This window comes from Paralichthys olivaceus, chromosome 3 (assembly GCF_024713975.1).
Source record: "Paralichthys olivaceus isolate ysfri-2021 chromosome 3, ASM2471397v2, whole genome shotgun sequence".
NCBI classification, from domain to species: Eukaryota; Metazoa; Chordata; class Actinopteri; order Pleuronectiformes; family Paralichthyidae; genus Paralichthys; species Paralichthys olivaceus.
The window spans coordinates 6,253,015-6,267,347 of NC_091095.1; the positions used below are offsets into that span (position 1 = coordinate 6,253,015).

General features: G+C 43.5%; 1 protein-coding gene across 5 annotated transcripts in view; it reads left to right on the forward strand.

The window, feature by feature from the left end:
- The window catches only part of dnajc6 (DnaJ (Hsp40) homolog, subfamily C, member 6), a 32,604-nt gene extending 19,488 nt beyond the window's left edge, over nt 1-13,116 (forward strand). The window contains exons 6-19 of one of the 5 annotated variants that reach the window (XM_069521645.1): nt 929-1,062; nt 2,088-2,282; nt 2,388-2,505; nt 2,671-2,750; nt 2,838-3,031; nt 3,263-3,289; nt 4,078-4,449; nt 4,805-4,948; nt 5,548-5,649; nt 5,791-5,928; nt 6,011-6,346; nt 6,575-6,723; nt 7,113-7,289; nt 10,547-11,377. In XM_069521645.1, the coding sequence (XP_069377746.1) occupies nt 929-1,062; nt 2,088-2,282; nt 2,388-2,505; nt 2,671-2,750; nt 2,838-3,031; nt 3,263-3,289; nt 4,078-4,449; nt 4,805-4,948; nt 5,548-5,649; nt 5,791-5,928; nt 6,011-6,346; nt 6,575-6,723; nt 7,113-7,289; nt 10,547-10,648 (2,268 nt within the window). In that variant the 3' untranslated portion in view covers nt 10,649-11,377. Of the gene's footprint in view, nt 1-928; nt 1,063-2,087; nt 2,283-2,387; nt 2,506-2,670; nt 2,751-2,837; nt 3,032-3,262; nt 3,290-4,077; nt 4,450-4,804; nt 4,949-5,547; nt 5,650-5,790; nt 5,929-6,010; nt 6,347-6,574; nt 6,724-7,112; nt 7,290-10,546 lie in introns of all 5 variants that reach the window. The other 4 variants (XM_069521646.1, XM_020098581.2, XM_020098578.2 and 1 more) reach the window with 4 other exon arrangements.
- Nucleotides 13,117-14,333: the final 1,217 nt, after the last annotated feature.

Genomic DNA, 14,333 nt, shown 5'->3' on the forward strand with positions numbered 1-14,333 from the left:
TATAATTTTAGAGGTTTAGTGAACCATCTAAAACAACTGTTATATATTTAGTTCTCAAATTATCCAAAATGTTTCCAACAATGTTCGAGAGAAAACACACATTTTATTCATGTTAACATGCCGTCTCATTTTGGTCGCCTTTTAATTGGTGGTGAAGTGGTGAAGACAACAACTCCCATGATCCAATGCTGCTTCATAATGTCAAACTTGGTCTTTCCTCATTGTTTTGATTGAAAGACCCCTAGTGGCCTAACTTACACATTGTCCATTTCCTGCTCAGATACATTTTGGAAATGAAAACAAAATTTCCTCAGCAACCAAATGCACTTTTATTCCATCTGTGCTGACACACTACAGCATCGACATTGTCATGAGAATCGAGCTCGGCTCAATTCACCTCCTAAATACTTTGCTAGAAATGTTTTTCACTTAATCCACCAGCGAGACTTTGTTGTGATTCAGAGTCAGTACTGTACGGAGGAAGCTGTGGCCAAGTCGCTGTGGTTTCGCTGTTGCTTGGCAAACGGCTCCATCTTGCATAATCCTCTACAGACAGTTCCTTTCTGAAAAAGAAAAAAACTTTCACAAGAATGTTTTTGTCTCCCTGCAACCTGAAATGACCTCGAGTGAATTTCCTACAGTGAATGCTTTCAGTAAACACTATTTTCACAGACGTGTCCTTAAAGACTCATAGTTTAGAGACTTTTCCTGCCAAGCGGTTACTGTAGCAGCTTGTCTGTTAGCATGTGGATCGACAGCATTCATGGAGTGCGAGTCACCGCTCTGAGGCTTTATCTAAACATGTTCACTCTTGATGCGATGCCAGGATGTAACTTAAACTGGTGCAGAGGTTAACACGTATACCAGAAGAGATCAGTTTATGTTTCAACACGCACACAAGTTTGTTCATTTTGATCTGTTTTTCCAGGATGGTCGTGCTCTTTCGGGCGTTCTGGTCTGTGCCATGTTCTGCTTCTGCCACCTCTTCAACAACCCGGTTCCTGCCATGCAGCTGCTCAGCGCCAAGAGACCAGGATCGGGCCTCTGGCCTTCACACCGCAGGTTCGCATCCTCCAACACTAGAGAGAGAAAAGAGGGCAAGTGAAAGAAAGGAAGGAAAGAGGGAGAGTGTAGTTGCAGAGATAGCAGACATTGAAATTCAGCTTGGGAACTTCTCACCTTATAAACACTTTCTATTCTTTCCTATCAGCTAATTCACATTATAAACCATGATGTAAAGCAGACTCTAGAAAATTGGTTCTCAACATGTTTCAATTAGGATCAATTGTGGGAACAGAAACAAAGGCTGGTGAAGAGAAATTCAATGAAACACAAAACAGTCTCTGAAGAGAACTCAAACTCAGGTAAAAACAAGGCAAACACATAGAAACATGAGAGAAAACACAGAGGACTCAGATCACACGGATCAAATACACAGAGGAGGCTGCAGAGATCATCTAAACACATGAGGTGCAGGTGTAGACGATCACAGGAGCGGCAAAAAATCAGGTAGGGAGTAAAGTGAGAGACTGAAGCAGGAAAAGAAGAACTCAAAGTGCAAACAAAGAAGTCCGAACAAAAGTCCATAAATCAAAACAAATCCAAAAAGTGTTTCCAAAAGGTCCAAACACAAGATTTTCAACCAGATAGAATCATGACAGCCCATTTAGGGGATGATGAACATTTTAGATTCTGGCATAACAGCAGAATTTGTGACCATGGGCTGTTACAGTTGATCAGCTAATCAAAATACATGTAGTAGTCAAACAGTGTGGCTGACAGTCACCAGTTTCCTCACTCTCAGCGTGAATCTCAGCCTGCGGAGCCGACATACCCTGAAGGACGGACATTTGTTTACCCTTTCAGCCAGTAGCTGTAGTATTTAAATATTAATGAAAGAATCTTATCATGAGTCAGAGTCTCAGTTGAAGTTCACAGAGAGTTTATGGAAATCGCAGCAAATAATTCGATTCTGGACAGAGCTCAAAGTCCTTAAATCTGTTTGGCTGCACTCAGGATGTTTCAACTGTTTTCTACCTGCTCTGCAGTAGTTTGTGAAAAACGATGCTGTCCCTGTCCCAATGCAGGTACATAGGTTATGTGTGTAGCATGGTGTCGGAGAAGCCCAGTCTGCCTCACTCTAAGCCGCTGGTGATCAAGGCCCTCACCATGAGTCCGGTCCCCTGCTTCAACAAGCAGCGCAGCGGCTGTCGGCCCTTCTGTGACGTCCTCCTGGGAGAGACAAAGATCTTCACCACTGCACAGGAGTATGAGAGGATGAGGTAGGGTCTCGATGTTCAGTGTAATGCAGTAGATGGTATATAAAGATGATAATATGATCATCAAGCCCCCTCTTTCTACTATCTGTGTCCCATGCTTCCTCGCAGAGAGCACAGAGTCCAAGAAGGGAAGGTGGTGTTCCCTCTGGGCGTAAGTGTGCAAGGAGACGTTGTGGTTTCTATCTATCATATGAGGTCGACCATTGGAGGACGTCTACAGGCCAAGGTACACATTTAGTCCTGCACTGTCCCAAATCCCAGTTTCATTTTGTAATAAAAATACAATCTTTTTTTCTTCCAAAACATCTGTCGATCCTCAGAAATGATCTCATGAATCCTGCAGTCTTCTAATTTAACTTTCAGTAAACTTTATTTGTCCTTCTCTTATCAGGTGTCCAACACCCAAATCTTCCAGATCCAGTTCCACACTGGCTTCATCGCTCCTGGAACCACCGTGTTAAAGTTTAACAAGTAAGGACATCTCTTCTGTTTAATCACTAACACTGCAGAAAACACTTTTAACTGTTTGAACTATCCTTTACATGTCTCTCCTCTCAGACCAGACCTGGATGCATGTGACTCTCCAGAGAAGTATCCCCAGCTGTTCCATGTGATACTGGATGTGGAGGTTGAGGGGGTGGACAAGCAAAAAGACCTGACACCACCGTGGGAGCAGTTCCCCTGTAAAGACCTGAGCCCCAACGTGCTTTTCTCCTGCCACCAGGAACACCAGGACGCGCTGGCTATCGCTGGTACTGTGGGGACGGGTGCACCGGGGCCAGATATGTGCACGCATTTGTTTAATCCATAGAATAGTAATGGTTGAGGTGGGAAGCTCAATGTGGAAGATGTGTACACTGAAGACAAAATATCACAGATTATATAATGAAGATAATACAGTATATGTAATAAAAATAAATGCACTGACAAAGGTTAATATTTAGACACTTAGACAAACTAACTCTTATTTTTGTTCCTACAAGATGAGATGGAGGGCTTGGATCTGGAGGGTAAGAGAGAAGAGGAGGCCACAGATCTGTTAGAGAAACTGTACAAGACATTAATTAACCAGGGGGCTTGGTTTTAATTCAATCAGATTATTAAGGTATTTTATTGAAATATGGATCCTGTTAATTGGTAATTCTTTACTTGGCTGATTCCATTTGTGATCTGCACTGATTGAATTGAAATTAAACCCATACGTGTGTTACAGCAATATGTCATTTTGGTTGAAAATGTTACGCTCGTCGCTCTGGCATGACGACTCCTGGGACCTGAATAAATTACTGCAGTAGTTGAAGTAAATCCCTTAACACGTGTCCTACAACAGCAGACACATGTATTTGTTTCCTCCACATATCAAATTAAATGTTTTTGATAAATATTTGTGGATATGGAGAACTGGGAAAACCGACTCTCAAAAAATTGCTCTACCAAAGTGAAATATTGCTCTGAATTAATTCTATTAGCCGTATTTATCCCTTTTTTTGTCAGAAGCATTATGCATATTTTATAGATTCCTGTAAATAGATATTTGTGTTGTTGTTGACAATTTCTCCTCCAATTAGCTAAACGCAGCTATGGTCCCATTGGCAGACAGCAAAGTGTGCAGCTCTCAGTTTTAGGAGAATAGCTGGTGCTTGTAGCAGTGAAGCCTTTTATATTCTACTTCTCCCTTTTCCCCTCAAACCTGCTCTGTATCAACCCCTGAACATTTAATGTGTCTGCTCTGTCTCGTCTTTCAATCTACATTCTACGCCTCCTCCTCACGTCTCCATCTTGTCTCCTCATCCTGCAGAGCCGAGCCGGCCCCCCGGGGGTCCAGAGGGTCGAGGCCATGGTGAGGAAAGTGAGCCCTCTGATGACGAGATGCTGTCTCTCTCCAGTCAGCGGAGCAATGCCAGCGCAGCCCCCCAGAGACCTGACCCCCCTGCCCCCACGCCTGCAGCTCCTGCAAGTGAAGAAGTGGATCTCCTTGGCCTGGACGGGGAGGAGATGAACCGCCTGTCCTGCGCTTCGTCTCAGCCACCGTCTGCCGCAGCCACCGACCTTCTAGGGGACTTGTTCGGGGCCCCGGCTCAGCCAACCAGTGGGGCTTCATCCGCCCAGTCCACACCGCATAAGGTCGTCCCCAACACTGCCTCGCCATGTCACTCTCCTGCACCACCAGGTGAGATGACGGGCTGCCTTAGATTTGTTCTTTGCTTTGTTCTTCATCTTATGGTTTTTTTTCATGATAAATGGATATTTGGTCAAACTGTCAGTTTATATTAAGGTATAAATATAAAAAAAATATAGAATCTATAGAGTAAAATAATGGAGGAGAAACTAAAGGCAAAACAATAGCCTGTAACAATAGTAGAACGAATATGATTAAGTATTGAGTTTTTTAGAAACAAATCAAATACAGTATTATTAAAATACCTTTAATAATCTCTCAAAGGGAAAGAAAGTGAGCAATGCAAAAATCTGCCGTCATGTTATTTTCCAGAATGAGAACGGTTGTAATTTTTGTTTCCTGTCAGCGTTCGATCCCTTTGGGACCGGTCCGATGCCCAAGCCTCAGGACGTGATGGGCTCGTTCCTCGGACCAGGTAACGTGGGGCAGTCAGACCCCTTCCTGCATGCTGCTCGCTCTCCATCTCCCACCCTGCAGCCCACAGGCTTGGGTAAGGCATGCTTCTGCTGCTCTGTGATAAAGACATTTCAGAGAATCTGCCCCAGATCTGGGTAAGACGTGTTTTTACAGAGTCTGTGGCTGCACCTTAGCAGTGTGCATTGTGATTAATGGCATCCAAACCTGGCTTTCTTTGTCCAGATTCATTTGATTGCACTTTGTTTTTACCTTTTTTTAAACCTGTTTTTTGCTTTACATACTGCTGTATGTTCGATCATGAGTTTGCATGATGTGTAATGTGTATTTGCAGCATCTGTAATTGTTACTGTATAGAAACTCAACTGACCTGATACAGACGTGAGTCAGTCATTAATCATTTCTCTTAATTCATCAACCTGAAGCTATTGTTTTATCTTTAAGTAGGACAGGACCTGTCTGCTCCTTCAGGTTTAGACTTCTCTTTATATTCAACCCCTTCACCTAGTGAGTGAGGTGTATCACAGTTTCAAGAACTAATCTAGATCCATTTATACAGAATCCCTAAAAATATCTCCCCAAAGACTGAAACCTGTTATTATTATTTTCTCTGGCTGTGTGGGTTCATGTCTGTCATTTAATGTGAGTGTGACAAACCTGTTTGTGCTTGAATAGGCCGGAGTTCCCCCGTTCCACCTGCCACCCCAACCGTCAACATTCAGCAGCAAAACGCCAAGGGAGGATGGGACTGGAACAGACCGGCCACCACAACCCCAGGTGCTTTGACCACACAGACGCACGTTAATACACAAAAACATGTGCAGCGTTGATGTTAAATCATTTAATCTGGGGAAGCTGATGAAACTAATTGTGGTTTATTTTATGTATCATTTCTGCATTACCCTTTTATTCATGCAGGAGGAGGCTTCAGTGTGGGCAGCCGGTCAGCTACTACCAGCCCCACAGGCTCAGTGCACAGCACCCCCACCCACCAAACAAAGCCAAACACCCTGGACCCTTTCGCTGACATAGGCAACCTCGGGGGAAGCCTTGGAGGTCAGTGGCTGGATCATTTCCCACATCTTCTTCTGTTTTGCCACCATCTTTCTGCTTTAATCTACATGTTCTTTATCTTCAGGAGGTTCTGGCTTCTCCAGCAAACCCACCACCCCGACTGGAACAACCCCCTCTTTCCCTCCCATGGGCTCCCCATCACGGCCTCCTCCGTCTCCCCAGCACGCAGGAGGGTGGCAGCCCCACGCAGGAGCCGGCTTCCCTTCTTGGCAGCCAGGTGCTACAGGCGGCGGAGGGTGGCAAGCTCAAGGACAGGGGCCGACCCCGCAGCCAAAGCCCAGCCCCAGCCACACCTCATTGCCTCACACGTCGCCTCAGAACCGACCCAACTACAATGTCAGCTTCTCTGCAATGGGAGGAGGCTCGCCCAGTGCGGGGGTTAAAGCACAGGCTGCCATGGGTGAGGAGAGGTTTCACTGTTGCCTGAAGTTTGTTAAATCTTTTTACTACTACAATATTTGACATATTGTGCAGTAATTCTTGATATTGATGTCTGATGATTTGTTGTAACTGAAAATTAGTGATAATGCAAAAAGAAAAATCTATGGCATTTCATTTACAATATGATGAATGAATTCAAATGGGCATATCTCAGTACTCTCTTTGTGTTTGTTCCTCTCTCTTCCAGGTTCTAAGCCCAAGGCCTCAAACGCCAACTTTGATGACCTGCTGTCTGGCCAAGGCTTCGCAGGGGCCAAAGAGAAGAAAGGGCCCAGGACCATTGCAGAGATGAGGAAGGAGGAAATGGCCAAAGAGATGGACCCAGAGAAAATAAAGGCAGGGGCCTCAGAGTGTTGTCTGCCAACAGACTCAATAATGTTTGCTGATATTTGTTGCTTCAAAGTCTCTTAGAGAAATGGCACCAAGTCCAATGACTCTATTATCAGTACATCAGGGTAGGACTAGTGTTTGTTGTCTTTTTATCCAGTGAGGTACAAAAGAGACAATTCACAGAAAGTAGGATATTGTTCTCAAAACCTTTGGCTGTTAAAGCGCGTCTGTTCAATCCAGAATAAATTAGGAGGACGATGTAGGTCTTCCTCTAATTACTCATTGAAAACCATTTCACCAGAGCCAAAAGGACATGAAAGCGTTTCTTCTAATAATTGTTCCAATACCAGCAGCTAATGGCTTCCCCTTCTCGTCATCCCCTGTTTGTGACCCAGATTCTGGACTGGATCGAGGGGAAGGAGCGCAACATCCGTGCCCTTCTGTCCACCATGCACACCGTGCTGTGGGAGGGGGAGACACGCTGGAAGCCGGTGGGCATGGCCGACCTGGTCACTCCGGAGCAGGTCAAGAAGGTCTACCGCAAAGCAGTCCTGGTCGTCCACCCAGATAAGGTGAGAGGGGGGGGTGGGACCCAGAACTAAAAAGAAAGGGTCAGGATCTGTTTGCAGACAGGGAAAAATCAAGACCTCTCTACAAAAGGGAGGGTACAATCTAAATATATCACAGCTCATCAGCTGAGAACTTTACTTAAAGCAGCTTTAATCAATATTTTTACACTTTCTTCACAACACAGGTCAGTTCTTTGAAAAAACATTTATTGCTCAGCTTGTTTCTGATACATCTCCATCTTAGTCATCCCATCATCGAAGTACATTTATGAATGAAAACAAAAATATCTCGATAAAATAAACTGCATAAAGATAACTCACATTTTGCGATCCAGCATCTTTTAAAAAATATATATGTATATATAAGGTGATAATACCTCATTGTCATGTTCACAGCTTGTTTTTGCTGCCGTCAAGTGGCCAGAAACTGTCAACATAAGCAACATGCCCACGACTGTCATCAGATACTGATTCGGCTCTTGCTGAATCCTGATTGGTGCACTGAAGTGTCTTTCCTAAAAACAAGCCACTGGCCTGTGAGTGGAGGACAGATTCAACAGAGACCTTGAAAAAAACGCTTCAGCAGAAAAATATGTTCATGTAGGATTCAGTATCTTTATTATTCCAGCAAAAACAACATCCAGTCAAACCACATTATAACAATAAACACATCGACAAATCAATAAAACATCACAATGAGTCATTGTAAAGGGATGAGTGATATTTCTTCGTCTTGGCTGACAGAACCAGAGCGAAGCAACAAAAAATTGCGGACATATCCTCGTGACATTCTGTGGAGGGACTGGATGTGAGAACGCAAATGTCAGTGAGAGGAGAGTTCCTCTGAACTGCCTCCTGGTAAGAACTCTGTAAGTCCATGTGAGCCACTGGGCACTAAAATGACACAAAATGAAAATAACAAAACAAAAGAATACAAATATCTGAAGAGGAAGGAGCGGTGCCATACGTGTAGAAGACACTGATCTCAAGAGAGTTTTGGTGATAAGAGCAAATGCTGGTGTTGATATGCTGAAAACAAAAATGTGATCCCCACAGTGGACTTTAACACTTCATCCTGCAGGTTTTTGTGAACATGAAAGTCCAGATTCCCATTCTCCAGAATTCATGCCTAAAAAATGGCTTAAATCCCACATAAGGGCAAGGAATGAATAAAAAGTTTATATTTTTGAACTTTGCACTAACCGAACAGGAACCGTTTCACACATGATATAAACAATGACAACATTACTATGACAACCGCCAAAATAATCACGACTTGGATGATGTGATGACTCACTGATCCAAGCATAGAGCTGATCCAGTCGGATGGAGAGCTGCTGTCCTGGTGAACAGCGTTGGCAGTTTCATGAAGGTGATTGACTATGTCCCTGATCGTAGCGTTGTAATCAGGAACGAAGGTGCAACACTCGGAGCCGATGACGGCGCAAGTTCCTCCCTGAGCTGCTAAAAGAAAATCCAAAGCTGCTCTGTTCTGCAAAGCCACAAGTCGAACAGAGGCGAGTTCGCTCGACAGGAGCATGAGGGCCCTACCGGTTTCATTAGCGATAAACTCTATGGCATGAGAAAGGTCGGCAATTTGATCCAACGCAGACATGACCCCGTAAAAAGGAAGAAGGGGGCCGAGTATGTTCTTGAAAGGCGACTGGTGATGGGTCCCAAAGATGTCTGACAATCCGCGCCGTGTTCGATTAACAAGAGGTTTCTGGGGTAGAGAGTGAGCCACTCTCATAGCCGGGACAACGTACGCCAGGCCGCAGCGTCCCCTGTAATCCACAGGAAGATACGGGTACCCCAGGTTTCCACACACCCAGTACATTCCTTCGGGAGAGGAGATGGAGCAGCTCGCTGTGCGGTGAGCCAAAGCATTAAGGCGACCGCGGCCTGCTGCCTCCAAACAATGCTCGGGTGCAGAATCCAGAGGTTTAAAGTCAAAACTGGTTTGCTTTGGGTCCCATTTAAAAGTGCGGAGACAGTGCGATTCTCCCACTGGGCTCTCGCCGTCATTCTCAAGGCACCAAGGGAACGGCTGGGGGACGATGAGTACGGGAACAGGCTTTGGGGTTTGCACACACCTCTGGCAGTTGATGTGTCCTCCAGAGCAGTTTAGAGGTCTCATTTTGGAGAGTCGTGGACAATCAGGGTGAGAGTAAGACTGAGACAAGGGAATGTGCATCAGGTGGCAGGTGTCGCAGTCGGATGCAGGCAAGGCCATAAGGGGTAAACCCTCTCCAGCTGTGTAAGGCATCAGACCGCACACATAGCAGCTGGAATTGGGGTGTATGTGGTTGGCTACTTGCCACGCCATCGTCATAAAAATGTTGATGTCGTCCACTCTGACGTCCTGGGCTTTCCTGACCCTTGGAGCCGCCATTACGGACGCCACCAGGACCAGGAGTTGTAGGACAGGGAGCATTCTCACAATGGAAGTGATGAAATCCCAGAGATTTTCCAGTTGAAGCAGCTTTGTGGGAACGCTTACTTCACACAGATGGAGTCAAGGACGAGCGGAACATCAGTGCCATCACCTGGAAGTTCAGTTTGTACCTGTAACAGATGACGCACAGCAGAATGAGTCCCATCACTGTGACAGAACAAAGATTTGTAAGATACAACCATAACAACAGCTGATGTAAAGTGACCGTACCTGTGGATGTGGGTCTTTACAGTCAAAGACGAAAACTCAACAGTTTACACACAAGAGGAGAATGAAATGCTTCCCTCTCCTCTGTTCATCCTCTCTTTTATCAGGACAGCTGCAGGCACAACCCTGACTGAATCACAGGATCAATAACCACTGATCAATCACCACAAGGAGGCAGGGCAGACTCAGCGGCAGCAAATGATTCTGTTGTGTAATCCCACAAAAACATAGTACATTTATGTACATATTTAGAATTTAAGTAGGAGTACTGACAAAAGCCCACCATTAAAATTCACATAGATGTGGATTTAGTAAGAGGAAATATAAAATCATGAATCATTTTTATTATTATTGTTTCAATGGTTTCTCACTTGTGTGTAATGTTGTGCATGTCTACGTGTGAGTGCACAAATTGACACTGAACTACGTGTTGTTTTGCTTCAGCTTTAATTTTTCTGGACTTGATCCAATCTGTTTTCTCAGCGTCTCTGTTTTACATCCAGGTGTTGTGCCTGAAGCAAAAGAGATGGTTAGCACTCCTTTCAATTAGTGCAACGTATTTGAATTGTGACGTTTCTCTTCTCTTCTTCCCTCACAGGCAACAGGACAACCGTACGAACAATACGCCAAGATGATTTTCATGGAACTAAATGACGCCTGGTCAGAATTTGACAGCCAAGGACAAAAACCTCTTTACTGAGTAAACAGAGAGGGGAAATGAACCAGGAGGAGGATTCATCTCATCCTTAAAAAATAAGTCAACATACGACAGCCACATCCTGCAACATCTGCCTTTATACCTGTGCTTTGACCCGTACTTCTGTTCTTACCACACAAACGCAGAGGAGCCAAGTTGATCTGCAGAGATTACAGAGCGAACAGTGCTCGGACCAACGGTGCAACTGGACAAATGACCCCCCCCTGCCCTGTAGCCCTTATACCTACCTACTGTATGTATGTGGTGCAACAGTGTCCTTCCTCAATGTTGAGTGTCCTCACCCCTGAACCAAACCACTAATCAAAGCAGAGTCACCGAGACGGCTAGAAAAACAGAGCAATGTCTGATTCTGAGGAGACGGAGATGAAAACCAAGACGAAGGACGCGCTAGATAAGAGAAGAACTCATCAGGGAGTGAACAAGCATTTCACAGACCAGGTCGTCTGTAAGCCACAACAGGCATTTACCCATAATTCACTCCGACCTTCTGCCCATAAAAAGTAGATTTTCTTTTTCATTTGTGTGAAAGTTGGAACCATGATCAGTTCTGTTAAATCTAATCAAGTCTCTCATGCATCTGAATGTTCCTTCAAATGAGAGAAGCAGCATCAAATTACTCTACATTCTCAACAGACAAGTGAAGCCAAATGTGTTTCCATCCAAAATGAGTTGTTTGGAGGAAGGAAATAACAATAAACACTAATTTATGAAGCGTTACGGCTTCGAGAAGGAAATAAAGCAACAGACTAATTCAAAAATATTAAAATTACATAAAATGAAACAAGACAGAAAAATGCTAAAATTTCAGTTCCTGGTTTAATGTTCTTACAACATGAGAGCCGCGCATCACTGCTGCGGCTGATGTAATCAAGGCTCGCGTGTTTCTGTATTTGCAGGGAAGTGGGGATTGTATATTTTAGGATTAGCACATGTACAGTTCCAGACACGAAGCACCCCGAGGCCTCTTGCATATACTCGCTTGTACAGTAACATATTTCTGCAAAAGGGAGCTCAGTGAAAGCACAAACTGACGAAGGGAAGCCAGTGTCTATTTATTTATTAGCTCATTTTGTTCATCTTCATTGTTTCGTTTTTGTTGTTGTCGTTACGAGAAAGAGTTTTTGGGACGTGAAGTTGAAGTCACACTGTAAACTGATTGACTATACAACAGGTTTTGTGTTTATGGTATTTTAATGTCTGCAATATCTTTTTACTCCAATTTACAGAGATGATGCTAACGTGCGTAAAAACACTACAACACTTTCTGTCGCCCCCACAAACTCACTACAGCTCAACACAAGGAATGATTGATTTTACAGAAATAACTGTAGGTTCATTCTCTCATTGGATCATGTGTGAAGTGTTGACTGACTGAGAGATATTTGTTTTCTTTTAAAGATTTATTTATTTATTTTATTTAGATAGGAGCGACATTTCTGTCACAGCACAGGCACTTAATAATACAGATCATCATTTCATATCAGCCAGAAGGTAGAGCACAATTATCAGCGTCTTTCTGTAGAACGTATTCCTCCTCTGTGTGATGGTTTCATGTCTTTTGTCCATGTTTTAGGGAAAACTTACCCGTGACTCGATTGGTGCCATTTACAAACATGCAAAAACTAAAATGTGTATTTATTTATTAGCAATGGAGCAATTGTAATTTAATTTTTTAGGGTTTGAGGTATTTACAGTTATCTTGTTTCCACATTCATCTTTGTGCTACTTTACTGTGAAATCCAGCTGTTTTATTCTGACACTTGATCCAATCCATCCATTTTAACACATTCAAATCATGAACCTTTTAAGTGCTTTACATCAGTTGTCTGCTTGTCTTTTGTTCATCATAACATATTTTATCTTTTACTGGAATTCGTTCTTTCCCAGTTTGTTCATCTGCTTCCAGGGTGTTGACTGAATACAAGAGTTTGCCATGAAGCACTGTTTCTTCACCTGGACCCAGACTGGATTTAATAACTGGAGGAATAATTGTGTCTCGACTGACCGAAAAGGACATTGGGTCTCAGGTTGAAAACACTGAACTCTGACCTCGAGGCTCCTGCTTCCTTTGGTGACACACCAGTCACAGGAAGTGTGCGGTATGTGCTCTGTTCACACCGAGGACCTACATGTGAAATAACCCTCATACGCTCCCTCGCCGACCGACTTCTCCACCTGCAGAATCTTATGGATATGTTAAAAAGGCTAACCTCTGTGTCGTAGTCGATGAATGTGTGTCGTGTGAAGTTGTGGTACGTATGAAAGTGATCAGGATTGAATACAGACGACTCTAGGTCATATGTTTTGCCTGTCTGATGTTCAAGTATTACTAAATTGTGTAAAACAAAAAAAAGAAAAAATATTCTGTTCAAGTGTTCTGTTTACGGTTACAGGATGTACATAATGATCAAGTGCAGTGCACAGGAATAAATAGTAAACAGGAAAACGAGGAGGAGAGCAGCGTCCATCACTTTCTATGTGTTTTTTCAGAGGGGATGTCGGGTTTAAAACAGGAGGCAGCAAAGATGTAGTTTGTCCTGTTGAACACTAGAGAGCAGCAGCATGTAAAACATGTAAACTACACTGGCACTGGGTCAGCTTCCCACTGATTGGGAAAGTAATCAGATCCAGACTGCAGTAAAAGTGCCAGCACAGTAATGTTACTCGTAAAAAAAAGTGTTTCTCATAAAAAGTTTCTTTAAGTATGAAAGTAAAAGCTGTAGAAACTTTCCCCTGACTGATACTGTAAATCACATTATACATATATCATGGGTGCATCAATTGCTATATAAACCATTTTAGCTGGTTGAGGTAGATTTAACTACTTTATATAAACACACTCTAAAGATTCATAATGTTAAGATTATATAGGACAACCTCAAAACCCTGCAGTGCTGAATGTACTGAAAGCTTGATGCACAGATTTAAGTTAACAATCCCTCTAACAACACAAAGCTGTTGTTCACTGCTCGTGCTGAGCTCTGCTCATATGGGACCAATTACACGTTTGATAAGTTTTCCTTTCAGGCCCAGATCCGGGAAAATCAAGACTGCATTGTCAGTGTCTGAGTATCCAGAAGGAAATTTAGGGTAATTGAAAATAAGTCCCTCCATCGGTGATTCAGGTTACTGCTGCCCTCTTCAGTTTTTCCCTCCTCTAACTCACTCTGCTGACGTACTTCCTGTGAGCGATCCAGGGCTGACTGATGCCGACCATAAGCACAGGCTGATGTTTTCTTTACATGATATCCGGCACAATCGGGCATATCTTGTCTTGTAGGTGTCAACCTGTTACAAACACACAGAGTTTCAAATAAACATGAAGATGCCAGAGGGACCAGAAACAGTATGTGCAGAGGGGTAAATGAAATATGGAGAAAATTATTCAGGGACGATACCACAAAGGCTCAAAGTCATCACTGCAAATAGCCGTAGATTTCATGCATATCGACATAATAATGAAGATAGATAATATAATATACAAATAATCAATTACAATCTACATGAAGGAGTCCGACAGGTCTGAACAGGGTCGGAGAGAGAAGCTGTGAAGTTGGAAGGTGAATAAATAAAAACTCTCACTCTGACAGCAGGAGATGAGCGGATAGAAGATATCCTGCTGCATCCACCTGCAACTGTAACTGTGTGATTTTCTGTGAAAGATCTG